The 23,715-nt window shown below is 34.8% G+C and overlaps 2 protein-coding genes across 2 annotated transcripts; both read right to left on the bottom strand.

Annotated features, from left to right (window-relative positions):
• Positions 1-407: 407 nt before the first annotated feature.
• On the bottom strand, positions 408-6,351 carry LOC133318201 (protein NETWORKED 1A). The gene is made up of 6 exons (XM_061520193.1): positions 6,249-6,351; positions 5,642-5,932; positions 2,470-5,458; positions 1,764-2,385; positions 771-1,670; positions 408-719 (listed from the first exon to the last, which is right to left on the bottom strand). The coding sequence occupies exons 1-6, from the start codon at positions 6,349-6,351 to the stop codon at positions 492-494; spliced, it is 5,133 nt and encodes a 1,710-aa protein (XP_061376177.1). The 3' UTR covers positions 408-491.
• An 11,736-nt stretch (positions 6,352-18,087) lies between these two features.
• Positions 18,088-23,388, bottom strand: LOC133318191 (protein tesmin/TSO1-like CXC 2). The gene is made up of 10 exons (XM_061520175.1): positions 23,294-23,388; positions 22,370-22,536; positions 21,531-22,248; positions 20,469-20,942; positions 20,288-20,361; positions 19,325-19,505; positions 19,144-19,239; positions 18,999-19,065; positions 18,713-18,872; positions 18,088-18,630 (listed from the first exon to the last, which is right to left on the bottom strand). Exons 1-10 carry the CDS (start codon positions 23,342-23,344, stop codon positions 18,399-18,401), a joined length of 2,220 nt encoding a protein of 739 aa, XP_061376159.1. The 5' UTR covers positions 23,345-23,388; the 3' UTR covers positions 18,088-18,398.
• Between the last annotated feature and the right edge of the window lie 327 nt (positions 23,389-23,715).

Below are 23,715 nucleotides of genomic sequence, written 5' to 3' on the forward strand. Positions count from 1 at the left end.
AAATAAACCATACACATGAAACCCAATTGAATTGAGTGTCATTGTGCTTAGTTCTGACTGTAGAGTAGCATAAGTGGGATTATTCTCTTGTGAATACCACCGGTTCAAGAAATTTCATGAATCAAGATGTATGAGAACTTTGTAATAAACTTTCAATCTGCCAGCGTAATAATTCTATGAAAACTTGATTTTAGATTGCCTTTAAGTGAGAGAAAAAGTTTCAATCTCATGAGAAATTAAATATTGAAGAAAAAGTGAAAAACTTTGATTTATTCTGGTACATGTTATCATAGCTTAAACAGTGTCAAACATGACAGTGCAACTCCTTAGCTAAAATGTCACTCGATACAAGTCTTTTGAAAGCTAAAAACATAAGAGATTTGAAATAAGTTACTGTGATCCTCCGATAAAGCCTAACCTCCCATTTGTGCCAGATAAAATCAAGAACTGATAAGCTAGATTAGAAACATACTGAATCTAAATTTTCTGACTTAGTCCTCATTAGTTGAAGACTTTGAGGACCCACAAAAACACACTTTGCTGCGCCTTTTGCTACTTTTCTTGCCATTGTGAATAAAGTCCCTCAGCAAGACCATTGTTTTTCCAGAGAATCTGTTTTTCCCTTTGTTCTTTTTTCCATCAACCAATTTTAGCAGAACATATTGGATGTTTTGCACCTCAAACTGCAATCGACCTATCTGTTCAGAATCTCTTCGTGCCTGTTCTGTTACCCTTTTTCTGTGGATGTGTCTACTCTTTTCCAACTCAACTGAAGTCTCCTTGTTCAATGATGGGGCATTGTCTTCCATATCCTTTGTCAATTGGTCATTAGTATCTACTAATTTCACAACAGCTTCCTCAACTTCTTCTATTTGTCTATTAACTGTTTCATATTCATCACTCTCATCTCCCTTCTTGCTTCTCTTCTTTGTCTCCATTTTCTTTTTCAAATCTTGCACATTCATCTTAAGAGTGGTCAATTTCTGGGCATCTGAGGCCAGCCTCTCCAATATCTTTCTCCTCTTCCCATCTTGAGTTCTCTCTTTTATGCTTTTCGACAACTGAAGCTTGTCAACACCTAATTCCTTTTCTACCTCCAATTCTGAAGAGGTATTTTGGTGTTTACCTGAATTATCTGGCTGATGGCATGTAATAACATCCTCTGTTGGAACAGAACTCAGTTTCATTGCTTCACTCACCATTGAACTATCACAGCAGTCCTGCTCAGCAGATTCCCATAATTCAAGCATCTGATCATCAGTCCCACTATTCTCTCTCCGGCTATTCTTAGAGGCTGGATTGTCTGAGATGTGATCAAGTGGAATATCTTTCATCGATGACCCATTTTCAGATTTTGTTCTCCATGAGTTGAGATCAAAAGTGCTCTCATCTTCGTGTTCCTTCTGTACTTTTCTATTGTCATCTTCTGTATATGGTGAAAATTCTGCATCTGAACCTTCAGGCACTTCTTGCAGAGCTCCTGGATTAACTTTAGTGGTTAGATTTTCTTCCTTGACACGTCCTTCAATTTCTTCCACCACTGACTTTTCAACTGCTCTAATCCTTGCCTTGATGCTCAGCAAATCCGAAACCCCTTCTGGTGTCAAAGTTTCTCTGTTTGTCAAACTTTGATAGCTATTTTCCTGGAGACAGGTTTCAATTATTGCATCCTGGACAAACATTCATGATAAACATGGATAAGTAGAATACATGTCACCTGTACATATTCATTTAACAAGAGAGAAGGAAGAAAAAAAAGCTACCTTCTGTTCTTCATTGCCTACAGCAGACATTTTATTTGTTCGAAGATGAGCAGTGCGCTCTAAAGAAGCAAAATCTTCTTTCAAAGAACTAATGACTGGTATATATAGAGATAACTGCCCCTTCAGTCCTCCAATTTCACCTTCCAATAGACTGACTCTTTCTGTCATCTGTTCAATCTTTATGCTTTTTGCAGCACTTTCCTCTTCAAGTCTCATGCAAACTCCAGTAAGCTCATTAACCTTATTTTCCAACAATGCTTCACTAATGGACGAAATCTGAAGATCAAAATAGAATGTAGCAGCCTCAGCCTCCCAAAGTTGAAATTCATTTGTTTTATCCAGCAGCTCTGAACTCAATGTTTCTTCCCTAGCCCTCTGTTGCTCAACTTCATGATGTAATAATTTCATCTCCGACAGAAAACTTCTATTGGTTTCATTAAGGAGTTCAATTTCTTTTTTGTGATTCGTGCAACCTTCTGATAGTTCAAGAATCTGCCTCTCAAGATTTTCATTGATCAATCTTGATTCCTGTTGTTCCATCTTCAATTTCTCAACATTTCTGCAAAACTCTGCATTCAACATTTCTGCAGCCTTTAGCCTTTCCTCCATTTCTAACAGTTCTGCTTTTTTCTTCTTAAGAAGACACTCTGAACTTTCAATTTGACAACTTAAAAGGTCATTCGCATTTTTGGCTTCCTGCAGATCTTTGTCCATAATCTCAACTGAATCTTTCAGATAAACATTTTCTGCTTCTTTCACCTCAAACTTCTTCCTTAACAGACCAAGTTCCTGTTTGAGGTCATTGTTCATACAGTGGAGATCAGTGAGATGTTCAGCAAGTGCTTTTTGTTCCAAGACCTTCTCAGTGAAAAAGCTCTCATAAACCAAATTAAGGTTTTTTAGAGTCAGTGCCTCGTGGAGAATTACACTGTTCTCATCTTCAGCAGCAGATTTTGCATCTTTCAGGTCCAAAACACTCTTAAGTAGGGAATTTTTCTCGTCAAGTAGCTTGCAATTTTCTTCCTGAAACGCTATATTTGTTCTTTGCAAATCTACAAACTCCACATGAAGAGCCTCCAATTTGGACTTTAATGTATTCTCCTTTACTTCTCCCTTTGTCACTTCAGACCTCAGTTGCTTGTTCTTCTCCAGGAGTGTAAGTTTATCTTTCTCCAACATTGCGTGCTGCTCTCTTGTGTTTTCAAACTCTTGCTCCAGGATCCTTTTCTTTGACTCCAGTTCTTCTCCCTCACATTCTTGTTGCGAAAGTACAGTTAGGAAGACAGAATTCTCTACAAGTAGCAGCTGCTTCTCCTCTTGAATTTTCACAAGAGAACCTTTCAAGCCCTCAATATTATTCAAAATATGTGATATAGGCATTTCCTCTTGCTTGATCCCTTTGTCATGCCCCCCATCTGCATCAACCTGAAGAGCCCCAAACACTTGATGAAACCCTATTTTAAACTTTCTAATTTCATCTAACAAGAACTCTAACTCCATCTGTTGCATAAGGTTCTCACCCTCCAACTCAGAGATAACTTCATCAGAAAATTTTGATGCTTCAGCGTGTTTTTGACATTCAATTAATAAACCCAAGTTCTTCTGCTCCAAGTCTTCAATGCATTTTTGCAAAATAAACATCTCAACTTGAGCATTTACAGCTTTATCGAGTTCCTCTTCGAATTCTTTCTTCCCCAACCGGTGTTCTTCCTGTAGCCGAAGGACAAGATTCTCCAAATTTGCTAATCGGGCTTCACTTGAATGTTTATGATTAGCGTGCTTTTCTTTTTGCGCCAAAAGCAAAACATGAAGTTCTTCTACTTGATTGACTCTGCTTTCTTTGTCTTTCTCCACATCAGAATAATTTTCTTCTAATTTTGTAAACCTTTTCTCCAGGTTACCTAGTCTAGCTTCAACGCTCTCCAATTGAGATAACAGGATGCTTCTTTCATTTATAAGATTATACTTCTCATTATTCAGCAAATTGCAGAATTCTTCCAAGCTACTTGATTTAGCCCTCAAACCTTCAAGCTCAATCTTTGCATCAGAGAGGGACTTCTCCAGCAAGGTATTCTTCTCCAATAGCTTCTGCATACTTTCAGTGATAATTTGTAACTGTGAAAGTAAAGCTGATTTCTCAACAGCGAGAATGGATTTTTCTTCCTGCAGAACATGGCAGGACTCTTTAAATTTCTTCACTGTATCTCTTAAACCATCTAGCTCATCATTCAAACTTGACAGGGAACATTCCATAAGGGCATTTTCTCTCAAAAGTTTATCCATATCCTTTGACTTTTCACGAAGACCTTCTTTCTCATCTCGTTCCATTTTGCATACCTCCTTGAGCTCTGAGTTCTCATTTCGTAAATCCTTCACAGATGCAGCAATACATTTAGGATCCAAACCTACAGACCCTAGTTCTTCCAGTATAGCCTGATATCTATTATTCAAGCCCTGGATTTCATCCTTTACTTGATGAGACTCCTGTTGGAGGGCATTGCTTTCTTCAACTTTTATGGAAAACTCCAGTTCCAGTTTGTCTTTTATCTCCTTCAACTTGCAGATTTCCATTTGCTGATTTCTTAATGAAATAGAGGAAGTGAAGTTAAGTTCATGCAGAGTCTTGTTTTCTTCCACAATCTGTTGCATTTCTTCCCTAAAACCTTGTTTGGAAAGCTCCAAGTCCTCCAACAGCTGAAGGCCATGTTTAAGCTCCTTAGCAAGAGATCTTTGCTCCTCTTGTGATTGAGAGTACAACTTCTGCAGAGTCTGCAGAGTGGATTCAATTTGAAGAAAATGAGAATGCTCTTCTTGCATCAGAGTCTGCAGCCTCTCTAACTCAGTATGCTTCTCAAGAAGCTCTTGATCTTTTACAGAAATCTTCTGCATTAGATTGTTGGCCTCTAGCTGAAGAGATCGATTAGATTTCTCCAACATGTCACAATTTTTTTCAGCAGTCTTTAGTTTACCAGTCCCTATCTCAATTTCTCTGTTCAGTCGTTTAGAAGTTTCTTGGGCATGCAAAATTTCACTCTCCATTGTAGATATTTTCTGCAAGCACTGCTTGTACTGGACAGCTACAGCTTCTTTCTCTTCATTCAATTCAGTAAGATTTTTCCTCAGTGCATTAATTTCAAGCTCTGCTCTTCCAATTTGCTCAATTAGTGTCCTGGAATTCTCCTCAGCAAGGGTAATTTCTGCCTCCAAAACAGATATCTTCTCAAGACATTTTTTATTTTGAAGAAGACCAGCATCCTTCTCAGACTCCAATCTGGCAAGTTCTTGCTTGAGATATTTAGCTTCAGTTTCTGCTTTAGCAGCCCTCTCATCACGTCCCTTTGCATCCAGCTGGGCCAGAGATAACATAGTCTCCAGGCTAGCTATCCTTTCCATACACTGGTTGTACTGAGCTAGACCAGCATCCTTCTCAGATTTTAGCTCTGCTAGGGCTTCCTTTAATATTTTAATTTCAATTTCAGCTTTGCTTGCTCGTTCGTCAAGGCCTCCAGCATCCTTTTGTGTCTTACTAAGCTCTCTTTCCATTTCTGATAACTTCTCCAAACTCTTCTGATACTGAAGAAAGATAGAATCCTTGTCAGACTGTATTTCTACCAAGGCTTTCCTCAAGGTTTGAACTTCACTTTCTGCTCTCCCTGCATGCTCAGACTCAAAATGGTTCTGGGTCTTCACATGCTGTTTTTCAGCCGATAACTGGGAGAACCCAAACATCTCATTCAGCTGCTTTAGACCCTTCTTGCTTAGACCATCATCAGATTCTTCTGATCTCCCTCCATTCTTTTTTAAAGTATTTTGAACTGCAGAAAATCCAAATGTATCTTTCTGTAGGTCATCTGACTCCAAGAATGAACGAAATGGATGTGGCATTCCTGGTGTGTGTGATTCAACCTCTAAAGAACTACATGGTGAATCATCAGTTAGCAAGTAATGTGCTTGGTTGGGAAATGCTTCTGCCATGGTTTTATGGGCCTGCCGTAGCTCCCCTGTTGCATGATCATACCTCTCTGCTAGTGCACGATATGCTCGGTAGAACTCCTCAACTAATTTCATGAGTTCTGGCCGCTTCTTATAGTACATTTCTGCCCTCCTTGCAAATGAATCTGCATCCTCTTCAATAAGCTTGATCATTGCCTTGACTTTGGCATCCATGTCTGTATAAACAATAACATCACTTTAAGGTTACTGAACCATGGATTTTTTATGAATTCTGCTCCTGTAAATGAATGTATTTTGATAAAATTTGGCAGTAAAAAATGAGCCACATGTTAGTGTGCATTGCAAAATGAAATGTATGGACCACCATTGTGATCTCAAATTCTCAATTCCAGCAAATGCTTCCTACACCTAAATGGTAGTTTACACGGGTTTCCATCTACAGTCTCTCCAACAGGAAAGTTTGTCTAGCAATATATTCAGATTCTTCTTGCACAATGATAGAAATTTAAGATATAGAGGAAAAGGACGAACCTGTAAGGTTTTCTTGAAGCCATTTTGAATTCTTTGGGCTAATGTGGCTATCCCACCACCAAGAATATAAGCGCCTGGACTCAGAATGTAACAAGGTTGCCATAACTCCAGCGAAGAACAATAGCACAGCTGGTTTTGATTTGGCAAAAGCCTGATATTGGATCCAGGCCAGACTAGCAATTTATAGACTTCCACCACCAATGTTGGTTTAATTTGACACTCTTCAGCTCTGTATCTTCTCTTCCCTAATTTAAAAAAAAAATGTGTACATGGTATATTTAATAAGAATAGCTCAGATTCATGAAGTCCAATTTTACTACCATGGTTTAATCTATAAGAAAGTTAGACACTCTTTCAACATGGGTGTTGTATTACCTACTCAATTGAATACAGCTCCAGTATCTTATTGTATATGGAGCTTCTTGTTCCAGCAGCTCCCACAATTCAAAATCAGGGTAACTGTCAAATAAATAAATAAAAACAAGAAAAGGTTCAAACGGGTGAGCAGCAAAATCAGATGAGACGCCCGGGGCCCAAAAGCAAAAGGAGGTTCCTAAAATATATATATAAAAAAAAAAAAATGGATCATACATTTAACACCTGTCTCTTTCTTCTTCTTATTCTTCTTCTTCTACTACTACTGCTTTTTTTTTTCTTTGGGGAAAGAATTAGCAGATACCAAGAGATCCTGAAGATGAGCAGCATAAATCACGCACCAAATGACAAAAAAATGAAAGTTAATCAGTACGGGAAATCTACCACTAGCACTGCTAGAATCAAGTGCAAGATTGTCATTGATCAAATTCGTTACCAGTAAACCATGACATCCAAAACATGAAGGGGCAAAGAATAAAAGAGAAGGGTAAAAAAAGGCTACAGGCACGGAAAAGCGAGAAACGGTGACATCAAAAGGAAGAAAAGACATCACTCATGAGTCATGAGCAAAACAATTCTAGAGAAAGCTACGAGATCAAGAACTTACCAGGTGAAATGAACTTGACGGTGAACAACCACCACTCAAAGGAGACACAAAATCATGAAAATAAGCAAATGGGCATGAAGAAAACCACGAAAATCACTAAGCTTTAATCGCTTAAGGATCAGCAACACCCCAAAAGCATAGATTCCGGGAACGGGAACCTCCTAAGCAGCTCTGATAACAGAACACCTTACCCCATTTTCTCTCTCTATCTCTGAGGCACAAAGTCGCAATTTTCTCTCTCTAGGAGATGGGCTACTGGCATTAGATTCTTCTGGGCTTGCTGGTTCTCACACTCACTGACTCGCCAACTGTAAAAAGGACAAGTTTTTCAGAGTGAGAACCAAAAAAGTACTGGTTTTTTGTGCTTTTGATAATCTCTCTTGTTTTGGGAAGATTATCACATTACAGTATCCTTAAAGTAAGAGAATGCGTGTGTAATATGTTAATGCAATCTGAATCCCCAAACAACAGTGATAATGGGTTTATGCAGTTAAATGCTATAATTATGTTTCAATTAAAACTTATTTAAAAAACGTATTCTTTGTGTTTCTCCATGTCTTTCATCGTTTTTTTAAAAATTTGAGTTTCATTATGTAATTAAGGTTATATCTCCTTTTCTTTTCCGTGTTTCTCGCTTCTTCTTCTTTTTTTTCCACTCCATTCCCTCACGTTTATTTCAGAGGCCTTCTTGCTAAATTTCCTTCTTTCCAATAAGGTTGCACATGAATTTACAAGTATTCAAAAAATTGCACGTGAAAATTATTTATTTTGTGAATTATTATTTGATTAAATAAATTTTAGTGATAATTTTTAAAATTATTATTATTATATCATTTGTAATTTTAATTATTATAAAATAATTAATATTTTTAACGCTATTCAATATTTTATATGAAAGAAGCGAATAGAGATGCGTGATGATAAAATTTGAAAAAAGATATGAGGGATTGCTTATATACACAACTGGTTTCACATCCTTTTCATTTACAACTAATTACATTATTTCGAAAAATAATTTAAAAGCAGTGTTGTTTGTGTAATCTTTTTTATAATTTTCCTTTTTTTTGGTAAACTAATTTTCCTTTCTTTTATCGTTTTGTCCGTTGTCATACAAGGTACAATTTTTATTTTATTTTTGGTATAATCTGGAGGTATTCACATTCAACCTCCTTCGATTACCTTGCCCTCGGGATACGGCCTTGTAGACTAGCCTCTCGTTGGAACAGCGGGTGCATTGAGCTTCGCTACCAGAGAAAGAATGAGACTAATTCTCCCATTCGAGGAGAGAGGCACATCTTCTGGCCCCTAAAGATTTTTCAAGAATTTACTTGAAGTAATGTTTGAACTCCTGACTCAAGCAAACTCTTAAGAGCTCAGTTGTCAACTGATGGAGTTTACAAGATACAATTTAAAACCATATGGATTCAAAATTTTAATTAAAAATTAAATATTAATTTTATGTACTGTTATGTAATACAAGTTATGGAATTGTAATTTGATTACTGTTTTATGCATCTTCAAATGAATATTGTTAAAGTTTTTTTATTTCAGCTGTGTTGAATCTATAAATAAGTATTGATTTCGTTCATGCCCATCTTTTTACTTTCTTGCTAACACTTTTTACATAATCTGACGTATATTGTGAGGAAAAAGGAGAGCATGTCAAATCAAATATCATTTTTGTAATTTAATTAAAAAGTTATCTTGTTTTATGTATCTATTCCTTTTCATCATGCCGAGGAGGTAATGTCGCTCTCATAATGAAAATGATGGAACACAAACACGAAGAATAATATAATAAAACATATTCAATTTCAAAGTTGTTGGAGAAATTAGGGTCTGTATGGATCGAATTAAATTAATTTTTTTTAAAAAATCAAATTGAATTAGTTTAAATGATTCAGTTCGAAAATGGTTTGATTCAGTTCAAAATTGATTCGGTTCGGTTCAAAATCGATTCAGTTTGGTTCAAATCTAATTTGATTCATCTGAAAATAATTCGGTTCGGTTGAAAACAATTCAGTTCGATTCAGAACCAATTATGGTTGACTCTATTTTGAAAAAAAAAATAAGATAAAAAAATCAGTTCGATTCAATTCGAAAACGGTTCGATTCTTGAACTAATTTTAAAAATTATTTCGATTCATAAACTGATTTTTTTTAAAACTGATTTGGTTCATAAACTGATTTTTAAAAACTAATTATTTTAAGTGCAATTGCTTCAAAAAAATTTGTTATTTTGCACATTCTCGTTAGTAGAATCAACAAACAAAATTGTCTTTGCGTAATAAGCAAAATGCAAATCCTATTTGTCTTCAAAATATACATTACACAATATTATGACTTCAGATTCTATGATAAAATATATTCCTGATTGGGTATTATTACCATTTACATCCTTCCCAAAATTAGTAATCTTGACCAGCCAAGCCGATATAGTCAATGTGTTTGGTCAGAAAGAGGTGGTGTCTTTAAGGAGATTCCGGTGATGGGTCACTTGGGATGATCCAGCCATTCCACAATTAATATTTGAAATCTGGCAGAATTTAAGATTCTAAATAAAATTAGAAAATACATTATATTAAAAAAATAGAAAAATAAATAAAAGATTGATTACATTTTTCTTTAAAGTGAAAAGTTAAAATCAGTCTTTTAGGAATAATAAAAGAAAAATATTATTCTCCTTTTATATAAGACAACTTCTCTCTTTCTCTCTCATTTCGATTTTTGCACCTCACATTTTTTTCTTTTTTTTTCTTGTAATGATGGACTCACCTATTTTCTCTCTACAACATAAGATAGTTATCTTATGTAAAAGGAGAATAATAAAATCCATAATAAAATCATGTAACATCCCAAAAGCTAGTAAGGACAAGGAGTGATCGCTGGTGCAAAAGAGATACAGAGAATGAGCGATTCATGCCAAATTTTGTAGCTGAGGGTACATGAATGAATTCGATTAACGCTTAAAGGAGAGGAATTCCAAAGACTGTGCAAGTATGAGACTCTACAATTAGAGATACCTTATAAGTTGTAAGAATTAATTGGTATTATCTATACTAACAAGATACATCTATTTTTTCGGTAACCTGAAACGGAAGAACTCCATAGTTAAGCGTGCTTAACTTGGAGCGATTTCGGGATGAGTGACCTCATGAGAAGTTTTCCCAATAAATGTGTAAATGAGAACAAACACACTTAAAAGTCTCGTGTTAGTTTGTGGGGACAGTCATTGATCCTTGAAACAGCTGAGTGTTACAAGTGGTGTCAGAGCAAGATATTTCTCCTAGTACGGTGTGATTCGAGGATGAATTAGGTTGAAGCTGGTGGGCATGTAACATCTCAATGGAAGGCAAGGGTAGGGCGTAATCACTAGTGCAAAAGAGGCACGAACAATCATGTCAAATCTTATAGCTGGCATATATGAATGAATCGAATTAACACCTGACAGAGAGGAATTTCAGAGACTGTACAAGTATAGGACTATACAGTTAGAGATAGTTTATAAGAATTAATTGGTATTACTTATACTAACAAGATGCATCTATTTTTCGGTAGCTCGAAATGGAAGAACTCCATAGTTAAGCGTGCTTAATTTGGAGCAATTTCGAGATAAGTGACCTCATGTGAAGTTTTCTCTGTAAGTGTGCTAGTGAGGACAAAACACGCTGAAAAGTCTCGTATTAGTTTGTGGAGATAGTCATTGATCCTTAAAGTGGTTGTGCATTACAAATCATATATTAACACTTTAGATGATAATTTTTTTTTTCGTAAGATATTTTTTTCTATTCAAATCAATTTCAAGAATCTTGATAAAGAAATAAAATATATCAGTTGAGACTAATAGAATTACAAAATAAAACAAAAGGTGTTAATTATAAATTTTCATATGTCAATGTTTTTCCTACTTTTTATTACTTTCCAAAATTTTCAACCTCCTATTCAACCTGGAAAAAAAACTGCTATTTAGAACAACTTTCATTTATCCTTTAGTTATTCATTCTTTTATATTAGCAAAGCAAAAAATAGAACGCACTAAACACATGTATATAAAAAGTATTTACAATTTTATTTTGTTATAAATGAGCACAATAAATTATAGAAAGATTGGAGAAAAAATAGTGAGGGAAAAAAAGAAAACAAAAATCAATTATAAACATTTGAAGCAAACAAATTTCTTAAAAAATTAAAATAAACACACTGGTATGAAATTCTGTATAAAGTTTGTTGCTTTCTCTTTCAAGATAACGTCTCATGGTTAATAATAGAAATAATCAAAATAAAAAATGGGAATTAGTATATATATATATGGGTTAGGATCATTTTACACCAGTGTAAGTTACACTCTTAATCTTGTCCGCTGATTCCACTTATATCTAATGGTTCAAATTTTTTAGTAATGTGAGCCATTCGATACAAGTGGATCAATGGTCAAGATCGAGTGTAAGACTTCTAACTTTTACACTGGTGTAAGAATATCCTGCCTCTATATATATATATATATAGTCAAACATTGGGCATGTGAATTGCCGCTAGGCTGATTAGGGTGGGCACCCCCTTCTTCCGTTTATTCCACGGCGCCGTTGATTTAATGATCAGCACATGCACATGACCTAAGAGGATCGATCTTAATTCTTAACCATGCATTTTTATTTCCGACACCGTATAACTGTGGGGGTCCACTACCTACGGAACTCAATTCAATTTTATTTTGAAAACATATTAATTTTTTCTATATTATTTATCAGTTTGTTGATTATTTAATTTATTCAATTCAAGCAGATAAAATTACATGAGCGATAAAACTTTTCTTAGTAAATTTTAAAAACTCTAGTTTCTTATCGATTGATACACATACTTGGTGGTCTATGAGATTAGGATTTTAGTTTCAAGATTTTTACCCCAAGGTATTGTTATTTACAATATGTATTATTTGGATTGAGACAGAGCGGAAGAGGAAGGAAAGTATAACTCATTGTTTTGTTTTGATTGTTTTTAACGAGGAAAAAACAGGTTCTACTATTTCCTCTTAAAACTATAAACTTTAAATGAATATTTATACTGTTGTAATTTGGGAAATCCGTTTCACAAACAGTAACGCAAGAAACATAACAAAAAAGAATAAAGAAAGCATAAAAAATCAGGACACCAGTATTTTACAGGTTCAGAAACTCAGGGTTAGTGAGTTTCCTACGTCCTGGGGCCTAAAGAGGGTTAAACGCCCTATGATATCACACTTTATTCAGAGATCAAGAATCACAGGTATAGAGTTATGACTTACAGATACAACGATAAAGAAAACTAATCAAATGAAGAAAAAACCATATACAGAGCAGAACAACAAGAGCAAACAAACTTGAACAGAAAAACATCAAGCTTAACAGATCGGTAACCAATTATCAAAACCCAAAGAAAAAGATGGAATAGACGTCACCAATCTTCACAAGACAGTAGAGGAATCGTAGTTCCTCTCGCTAGATCTCCAAGCTGACAACCGTGAGCTTCACCGATCCTCCTTGCAGATTTGCCTCTCCACCGTTTGAGTATCAATCAGGATTGTGCACCGATCAAAAGAATCCCCTTGTTGAGCTGAACAAGGATCTCCAAAACAGCATGTAAAGATACTCACTCTACAAGCCAGATTTTTCCCAAAACTCTCTCTCTCTCAAACCCTAATCGAAGAACTTTCAAGAAGATAAGAACAAGAGAGAGAGAAATGAATATCAGTGTATCAGTGTAAAAAAATTCACACACGCATCAGCTAAGTTACCAAAGGGTTAATAAACCTTCACAATTGGTAAACGGCACCGTATCCGATGAATGCAAGTAATAGTAGTCATCAGCCCATTAAGGATGAATGCAAGTAAAATACAAAAGGCCCAATGTTTTATAGAAATACATACTACATATATCAATTGGGAGTGGATCTTCTCATATGAAAAAATAGTCATGTGTTCATGTTATTTGATCGCAACCACTCATTGATGATGAGATAAGAGAGAGAAAAATGTATAATTTTCAAATGAGTGATTGTGATCAAATAACATGAGCACATGACCACCTTTTCACATAAGAGGAACCACTCTCATACCAATTATATATTGATATCGCTATTTTACTTTTTGTATATATATATATATATATATATATATATATATATATGGGTTAGGATCATTTTACTCCAGTGTAAGTTACACTCTCAATCTTGATCGTTAATCCCACTTATATCTAAGGGCTTTAATTTTTTAGTAATGTGAGGCATTGGATACAAGTGGATCAATGCTCAAGATTAAGTGTAAGACTTCTAACTCTTACACCGGTGTAAGAATATCTTGTCCCTATATATATATATATATATATATATATATATATATATATATATTGTAAAGAACCAATTCAGCCCAAAAGCTTACATTAATGATTTTATATATCTCAACATGCCCCTTACACGAGAGCCCACTGGGCTTGAAGGGTGGACAATACACAGGCCCACCTGTGCGAACAAAGAAATTGCACTAGAAAGAAAGTGGGGGCGGTGAGGATCGAATCCGGGATACGAGGCTCTGATACCATGTAAAGAACCAATTCAACCCAAAAGCTTAAGCTGCTGGGTGTGAGGCTACATTAATGGTTTTATATATCTCAACACGCCCCCTCACACGAGAGCCCACTGGGCTTGAAGGGTGGACAATGCACAGGCCAATCTACCTGTGCGAACAAAGAAATTTCACTAAAAAGAAAGTGAGGAGCGGTGAGGATCAAACCCGAGACACGAGGCTCCGATACCATGTAAAGAACCAATTCAACCCAAAAGCTTAAGTTGTTGAGTGTGAGGCTACATTAATAGTTTTATATATATATATATATATATATATATTATATATACTTGTGCTATAGGGAATATAAGAACTAAGTTAAAATTTTATAACTTATTCATAACTTTTACTTTTAAATGTTAAACAAGCAGAAGGAAATTTCTTTTCATACTTAAATATCTAAATAAATAATTAAAAAATCCCCCTCCCCCCCTCTCGTTTCTCTTCCGTATTGCCTTTTTTTGTCATTTTTATTTTATCTAACAGAAATTCATATATATTCACATATATATTTTTCTAAATCTTACAACAATTTTTAATATTCATGTGTTCATTACTCTCTCTTTTTTCTATATACATAGTTTTGGAGGAAGAAGAGCAAAAGCAAATTCGATGCCAGCACGGTAAACTTACCTAAATTCTTTGTTTTGCTGTGACTCCCATACAAAGCTACCATTCTTTCAAGACAGCACTCGCAGAGAGGTTGCACATCACCGACATGATGTGATCTTTCTCCACTTCTGGACCCCCCACCCCCTAGCATTATTGGTTGTGAAAAAGACGAATGAGACACGTATATGTGTACACAAACGTAATATTTGTTCTCTTGTGGAAAACTTTATCTACCTCTTTTAATTCACAGGCACACTTCTAAATTCTAATGGTAGCACAACACAACCCCCACCAACTACAGGGGCAGCTTGTCTTTGAAACCGAGAAAGGCCTTACAGAAAAGTCAAGCTAGGGTGATGTGAACAATTATTTTGATGGGTCTATTTTTACTTATTTAAAAAAGAAAAAAAGAAGAAGGTTGAATCATATTGTTTGGCGTGGCAAATCATTCGTTGCATGCACATTTTGTCCTCTCAGTAAAAAGTTAATAAAAAATAAAAGGATAAAAAAAGGTTTTTTTCAACAAAAAAAACAATAATTAAACTTTTATTTATTTTTAAGAATTACATTTTCCACTCTCCCATCCCTATTTCATAAAAGATAATGAATCATATTGTTTGGCATGTCACCCCATCTCTCCCTCAAAGATTATGAAAAGTTGCCATAAACTGAAAAATTTATTTCGTCAATTCAGCAGTGTATGGTGCTAAAAGTTCAGGGAAAAGCAAAGTGGAGGGGTGTGACTGGGAGAATGATGCTAACATTTTCGGTCATGCATTATAAATTGGCATATACTGTAAAGGGAGGAATTAACAAGAAAAAGGGACTCAATATTTCCATTTCTTTTATCACGACCACCCCACGTGCAGCAACATATACAACGCTTAATAATAGTTTACTTTTTCTTTGCTATTTTCAAGGATGTTAGAAATATGGCAAACTGAGTTAGACTGTTATTTCCGTTATTTAAATTGATGAAGTTAATTGATTTTAATTTGAATTCTAGAGTGCAAGTGAATGGAGAACTAATGTAGTTTTATCAAACTTAAAAGAAGGAAAAAGATTATCCTAAATTTAACTAGGGTTTAATTATTTTGTTTTTGCTGCCAATTTTTTTTTCCTATCACACACATAAAAGTGAATTGATTTTATAAATGTTTTTCTTCTTTTCATAATGGAATTCATTCAATTTTATATGAGTGTGACAAAAAAAAAAATTCTGCAAAGCACAAATATTTTTCCATATAACTTAAGCAAGCTATTATATTTGTCGAGTCGACTAATAATTTCTTCAAATATAAATATTTCTCCGTGTATCCAATTCTACTAAAATTAACTAACGATTTAACAAGGAAAAAATATTTTGTACTAATTATCCCAAAAGAAAGCAACTTAAAGTGGATCATCTTCTAGGCTTTGTTGGGTATATATTTAGAAATGAAAAAGGGAAGAGAATGAGGGCAGACGAAGAACTGAATAAGTTTGTTACTAGCTTGTTATTATTAGATCATGTGAAACCCATGGATTGCATCCAATACAATTTTCATTCTTTTTTTCGATAAAATTAAATAGAAGAAGAAAACATTGCTTGTTCTCTATTTATCTACTTCTTTATTCCTTTTCTTTATTTTCTTTTATATTGTATTCCCTTTTCCTTTCGGGTGAGCCAAATGGTGCCTTAGTAGTAGGGGCTTTTTACTTGAATATATATATATATATATATATATATATATATATATATATATATATATATATATATATATATATATATATATATATATATATATATATATATATATATATATATATATATATATATAGATTATATTTACAAACTACACCTAAGTACGACCGGTCATACTTTAATCATGCAGTGTACGACTGGTCGTACTTCGTATAATTTGCAAAAAAAAATTTATAAACGGATCTTATCCCATATATATATATTCAATTTTTGTTATCCTTCAAGTAGAAGGAGAGATGAGTCTTTATGTTGTGTCTACATGAGTATGTGTAGTATTTGGTTGTGTGTTCGTCTTGAGAAATTATAAAATTAAGATTTATAAATAGAGGAGAAATGTAGATATGTCGATGGAGTTGAAAGAACAGTTTTAACCTATACCAAATCAGAAAATACTGCTCCTAAAGATAAAGCTTATCTACCATACTTTGTTGTCATGAAAGAATGAGAAAAAAAAAAATCTGAGGACTCATTCAACTATGGCGCTGAATATACTATTACATGGGCCATGTCTTATTACCATACTCTTACATTGGATTATTCTGACTATAGACAGTGTCTTAAGTTGTTGATAGATTTGGAAAATGAAAATATTTGATTCCGAAGAAAATTAAGACTATTGAAGAATGGAGTAATGAATAGATAAGAATGCTATTTGAATTTAGATAACTAGATAAGAACGTGATACGATAAAAGCAAGTAAAAGGTTTAGGAAATTGTACGTAAGGAAAAATGATTTAAGTGCGATCACTAGAAATGATGCAGTAGTCTGTAAGAATCATTTGATTTCTCGCATACTGACATGGATCGATAAAAATTTGTCTTTGACTTCCAGGCATACTTTGAGAGAGGATAACTCGTGTGCAGACTAGTTGACGAATTTCATATTAGACTACGAGGGGTAGGAAGAGAATCTTGTTTGGCAGTCCTTCTGACCTCCAATTACTGTTGTTTATTGATCTTTTAGTTGTTGGGAGACCCTATGCTTTGAGTCGCAATAGTTAGATTTCATTTTGTGTTCTTTCTTTGTTTTGTGACTTAGACCTTTTTCTTTACCAGAAAAAAAGAAAAAGAAAAAGTGGATTAGTTCATGTTGCTGACTTAGCATAGTTTGTTAGCCAGGTGGGGTTGGTTATAAGGTCATGTGAGTGGGGGAGTAAACAGGGCCTGTGTGTGGAAAGAGAAGGTATTAGAAAAATTGGTCTGGACTGATCTTGGGCTGTAGTCGCTTTTACTATTTCTTTGTCCATTATTAATTTTCTTTTCCACTGTCTTTTCCTAAGTTGTAATTTCTGTTATTTGATATTGTAATCCTCCATTGTGATCAATGCTACTAGATCAATACAAGTTACTTCAGTTTTGTTGTTTTCCTTCTCATTTGCATTTAATTTGATTATATTGTATCGGAATGCTATTTGAATTTATTTGTATCCGATAAAGCTAATCTTTATCCCTAATAAGAAGATCAGCGATTACTCAAAGAAACAAAATATATAATCGAGCAATTAAAATCAAGAAATATTCGTATAAGCTTTGGGATTCTAATCTATCATGGATATTGATTAAATGAGATGCTAACGTGCCATCTTTTACAAATTTTGGAAGTGTAAACTAAGGATCAGATTAGAATCAAGTTGTTAGTTGTTAGCTATTGATGACTGTTATGAGCAACCTACCGAGAACTATTACAAACAGCCTACTAGTCCGATATCCTTGCTAACAGGATTTTATTTCCACAAAGGAGCAATAGCTAGCAATAAGGAAGGCTTACCAAACTAAAGAAGTTTTGATTGAAATATTGTGTTTATTAGATTCCATGCCCCCTCACAGAAACATTCAATTCCACAACACCAACCATATTCACTTCGTGGGACAAATCAAAAACAGCTTCAGAAAAAGAAAACTCCAACATGGGAACTTATTCATAACCAATTCTCCAAGTAATTTACAGAAAAAGTATAAAGATTAATCCCGAGAATGATGATAACCGTTACTTAAGCTATACAACTTAAGTTGTATAATATGGTATCAACGCAACATATTATTACGAAAAGTAGGACGAAACTCAATCAGGTAAATATATCTAGGATAAGTTCTGTTGAAACAAACTAAAAATACGATTAAAGGGGAATGGGTAAGGGGAGGCTAACTTACTACGATAAAGATGCTCATTCTAATGGAGAGGGGTGAGAGAAGGAAGGAAATGAAGGGATGGACTGTTATATCAACTTCCTTCTGCGAGTAGGAGATGATCCAAAGTCACAATTAGGAGAGGAGATCCTCTTGCCATTCGGAGAAGAAACTTTGATGCAAGTGATGGGAGGTTCATCCTCATCCGGAACAGTTTGAAAAGGCTTTTCAAATTTGAGTTGAGACCTACTAGCTTTTGATTTCCCAAGCTTTTGGCTGGCAATCAATCCAGAAGCAGAGAAGGGTAACAGAAGCAATGGTCTGTCACATAAAAAATGAATCAAAATCGATAATGGACATCAACTTTATCATCCTACCTGACAATTAAGTCAGCATATCAAACCTGGAAAGCTGTAATGGTGTTGTGAGAAGAGCACAATCAGGATCAGGATGGTCTTCAATATTCTGAATTTCAGTTTTCTGTGAAGCTTTTTCCACCACACCCTTTTCACATGCTTCTGTTTCTTCTTCCGGCTCAGCTTCTATTCCGGTGGGAACATAACCTGAACATAAAAAGCAAACAGTTTTTAAAAGATAAATATAGAGGTCATGGATTCAAAGAAGCAAAATTGATGTTCTTGATTTTCAATGTCTTACTCCAATCATATGCAACTTAAAGGGAGACTTACCATTCTTTCTTCCATAAGAGTTCTTGCACCCTTCACATCTACAGCTTAAGGAGCAACCAACACCACCCTTCAAAAGAAAAACACCATTTGTAATTCACATTATAACTGAAATTGGAGGAATGCATGATCTAACAACGGAGAAAACCTGATAGCATTCACAATATTTCTTTACGCAGCTTGATTTCTTGCAATTACATCCTCTTTTGTGTCGTGCTGTAGCTGGCGTTTTGTTAGGGTCATCCTGCAAGAAGAAAATAATTAATATAGGATAAAATGTGGTTAAAATTTCAAGCCTGAAAAATAAAGTTATAATTGTATTTTCTGACCCCAATTTCTGGTACACAATCAGAACTTCTTATGACTTTAGGAGCAAACGCCAGTGCGTTACGGGACATAATCTGCTTGCGAGTTTGAAGAACAGTATCTTCATGAATAGGTTTGTTGAAGCAGTCTTGACATGAGCAAGGTTCTATACAGTAGACTCCAGCAGCAAAGCACTCACAATAACTTATAAAAATAAGAAAGAAAGAAAAAAAGGTAAAATAGAAGGCTAATTTGAAGACTATTAAGCCCAATTTCTTCTCAAGCTTTCATGTTAAAGGAAATTAAATCTGCAAGAGAACAAATTACGCACAAAGCAGAAGGAAATTGAAAAGATTCATGTAACCCATAAGCAGGACCATAAAACAGAGAAAACTTACATCAATTCACCTAGTGGAAGTAATTCTAAATTTAGAGGATAGAAAACTTAGCTGACGTAGTTTCCAAAGTTTTAGTCAAAGGGACTGATTGAAGGAAGTTTACCAAATAACATTATATGAGAATTTCATGAGATTAAACTTGATTTACAATTTAAACCTAGCACATTTGAGATGACAAAGGAAAATTATTCCAACACCAGCATAAGTTCAAAGAAAGAAACTAGAGAGTTATTCTTCCATGATGGCCAAACTCAGTAACTCATCTTAAATAAATGGCCAAACTAGTGGATTGCAGAGCTGCACACTACATTTCTAGGTGCAAATGCAATGACTCCATATGTAGCCAATTTCATTGATTCAACAAACAAAGCCTCAGTAAAAGTCTACATTTACATTTTCAAAAACCAGAATAGGTAACAGTAGACTCAGTAAAGTCCTTGTTTTCCAAAATAAATCCAGTAGACAACACAATGAAAAATAGGCAAACAGCTAGTTAAAAAACAATATAATGCTCATCACAACATATGATAGTAGAATAATCTTAGTGCTGCCACCCAAAAAAACATAGGAGCATGTTTTTGAACTTACAGTTTCAAACACTTAGATTTCTTACACCTACACCGCTTGCAAGACTCCCCTTCCCCAGCTGGTTCCAACATGTACCTGCAAATTCAACTTTGGTATCAGGCTAACGAAGAATCAAAAAATTAAAAACATAATGGAATGCAGATTATCAAACAGAAGAATGGATAACCAGCAACTGAACTTTCCTTTTCTTTATGGGGGTATTTTGATGGAAATCTTCAGCAGCTATATCAACTGATGTCTGGGTACAATCTTTAGCAGGCTGAACCTCATTCTCTAATGGCTCCAGATCTCTTTCACCTGATGCAGGTACCAACGATAGAGGATGTACTTGGCTTGCTGAGAGTTGCAAGGAAGAAGTGGAGCTAGGAAGATTAGGTTGTCTTCCAGAAGACAACTTTTCATTTTGTATGCTTTTGTAATCTTTTGAGGTTGCAAGTGCATTCAAGTGCAAACCAAATCCTGGTAAAACACATTTCCGTGAATCACCACTGTGTTTTGTAGGAAGCAGTTGCTCTGCATTGCCAACATTCCTCTCATCAGAATTTTCTGTACCGGAACTGGTGTTTGAATTATCACGTGAGTTCTTCATTTGCATACTGGCCAGCCCAAAGTCCAGACAGCGCCTCCTTATACCATGGTGTGTCACATAAACACGCTAAATACAAAGAAAAAAGTACTTTTAGAATGATTGATTTGTTGAACACGTAGTCACAGCAAGTAGGAAGAAAAAAATTCAAGTTGCAAAAATTTATAAACCACAAAAGAATACAACAAAATTGTGTAACACTCTGCTTTACTACAACATATGTAAGGGAATGCCAAATGAAGAAAATTTTAGAATAATATTCGTTTTTTGTATATTGTGCTTTCAAAGTAATGATTAACAACAAACCCAAGTGATTCAGTATTTTGCTTGAATTATAAATGCTAATTCAATACAAACCAAAATAAATAACAACAATTATATCGAATTATAATTGTAACACATAACAATGCGCAGAAGGAGGCATATATGACTGAACTGCATAAGGAAACTTGTGAATGAATTAAACAATCCTATAGGACATAATTACATAAACAAAACAGAAAGAAGTGGAAGAGACAATTAGGCATAAGATAGTATGTGTAAACAGTAATCTAGAAATCATGCCTTTTGACATAAACCCATGGATCCATCCAACTACATGCATGAAACGTAATGATACACAATTCACCGCAAGTCAAACGGACTTCATTTTCCTACCTCATCATTCGTTTTCAAACTTGGATTGCTAGCCTTCAAAGCTGCATTGGCAAGATTGTCCTGTGTCTGACCTGAGTTTGTGGTTGCTATTGGTTCAGAAGGATGATCTTCGATTTCATGTTCTGAACCAGAAGCAACTGGATTAACATTGTGCATTTCAGAACCATTATCAGTGGTGGATTGTGGTAACAGAGACACAAAATTGCTAAGCCGAGGATCCAATTGTTTATTCATTAGATCCATAAGAGCTTCTGTCACGTTTGGGGAACTAAACATTGACAGATCATAGGCATTCCTAATTAAATTACCCCATTCACAATATGGGCCTTCAATTTCTGTCTCAATATGGCGTATACCCTGAAGATGCATTGCACCCTCCACTAAATCTTTTTTAGATCCTTCGTGAGCATAGGAAACATCTGATGCTGGTTCACCAGGCAATTCCAAAATAGAGTTAGCCTCATCACCACAATAAAGAGGATCATATCCCGGGCTACCAGAATTATATTTGAAGGATTGTTGAAGCTCCATTGAGAACTTCGTATGTTCACCAGATGGCTTTATTGAGGCATCCCCTATGGAAATCCTTGGATCAGTATTTTCCTGTAGCTCACTTGAGTCATGACATGCATGAGTTGCATCGGTAAGAGCCTCTTCACGAACTTTATTTACATCTTCAGATGAAACCTTAGACTTTGATGTGTTCAAAAGGTTATGCCTGGAAATGAATAATAGAGAACCATAAAAAACATGTCACTAAAACATCTATATAGACAAATGTAACACGCTAATATCAACAAAAATAGACAAATTTTTTTTATATATATATATATAATTACCTCCGGAGGAATCTGGATTCCTTGTGACAGTTGTCATGAGGTGTTGTGAAAACCGATGGAGGGGATGAAAAGCTAAGTGAATTGAATGTCTGATTAATTCGAACTGAGTAAACGGGCTTTATAGGAGATAGACTATTGATATAGTTAAAAACAGGTGAATCCTCCATCTAGCAAGCATAAAAATACCATTAAACTGGATGAAATAAAGGAAAATTCCATGCACATACGCTTTCATCTAATGTTGCATCATGAAAACCATGAAGATTAATCGTTTCTAAGGCCCGAAGCAAAATCAACGGCAAATCAGAAAGTAGTTTACAAAATAATTGGTTTAACATACCGTATATCACACAAGGATTGCTTTCAACAAAATAACATATAAATATGAAGGTTACATATGCAAGATGGCTTTAATGGGAAGCCTTAAATTATTCAAGGACAAAACCTACTGAAGAAATGACCATTGAACCGAAAGCATAGGATTTTAGACAATTAACTTAGACTTCAGAACGAGTCGAACCTGGGCTTAGACAATTAACTTGACTCACTCGTATTTACTCTCAGAAGCAAACAACAGAGAAATTAAGCAAAACTTTAAGAAATTTCCCAATTTGATTGCAGATACATAAAAGTTTGATGGGAACAAAGGTATGAGTAAAATACCATAGTACCCAACAAGAGTTTGAAAAAAATAAAAATAAAAATAAAAATCATCAACAAGACAAGTAAATTGAACTATGGGGAGAAATAGAACATTACTACCGCTTCAACATGGGTTAAAAAAACCTTTTTATCTTAAAAAAAGAAAAAAGAAAAAGTTCCGATGAAACACATGCAATGAAAGCTAGAAACGAAGTCATCAGGGATAGGATTGGAAAAAACGATAAAAATTGTAGAGGAGTGAAGTGAGTGATGAAGCGCAACCTCAAATTTGGGAAGAGGGACGTTGATGTCGTTCTTCTCTGGTGTGTCCATAATTCACAGGGCGTGACGGAGGAAACATTAGCATTGCATTCTTCCTCTCTTTATCTCTCTTTGTCTCTCTGTCTATTTATCTATCTCAGTGAAAACGAGGGGTTTCTGTTTTTCTATTTTTTATTTTTATTTTTATTTTGCAGACTCAAAGAAGTGATGAGGCGGGAGAAGCAGATTTTCTCTGCCTGACCCCACCACCACAACAACTCACTCAATCTTTGTTGTTACTGTTAGTTTGTTACTATCTTTTTCTGGAATTTCCTATCTTATGGGTTCAAAATATTCCGTAGGTCTTATTTATTATTTTTTATTTCGAATCAGTTTCGGATTAATTATTATATAAATTTTCTGCTCAAGTTTACAATGTGTGC

Source organism: Gastrolobium bilobum, unplaced genomic scaffold (assembly GCF_033153095.1).
Source record: "Gastrolobium bilobum isolate Gb01-03AN ecotype WA unplaced genomic scaffold, APGP_CSIRO_Gbil_v1 utg9368, whole genome shotgun sequence".
Classification (NCBI taxonomy): Eukaryota; Viridiplantae; Streptophyta; class Magnoliopsida; order Fabales; family Fabaceae; genus Gastrolobium; species Gastrolobium bilobum.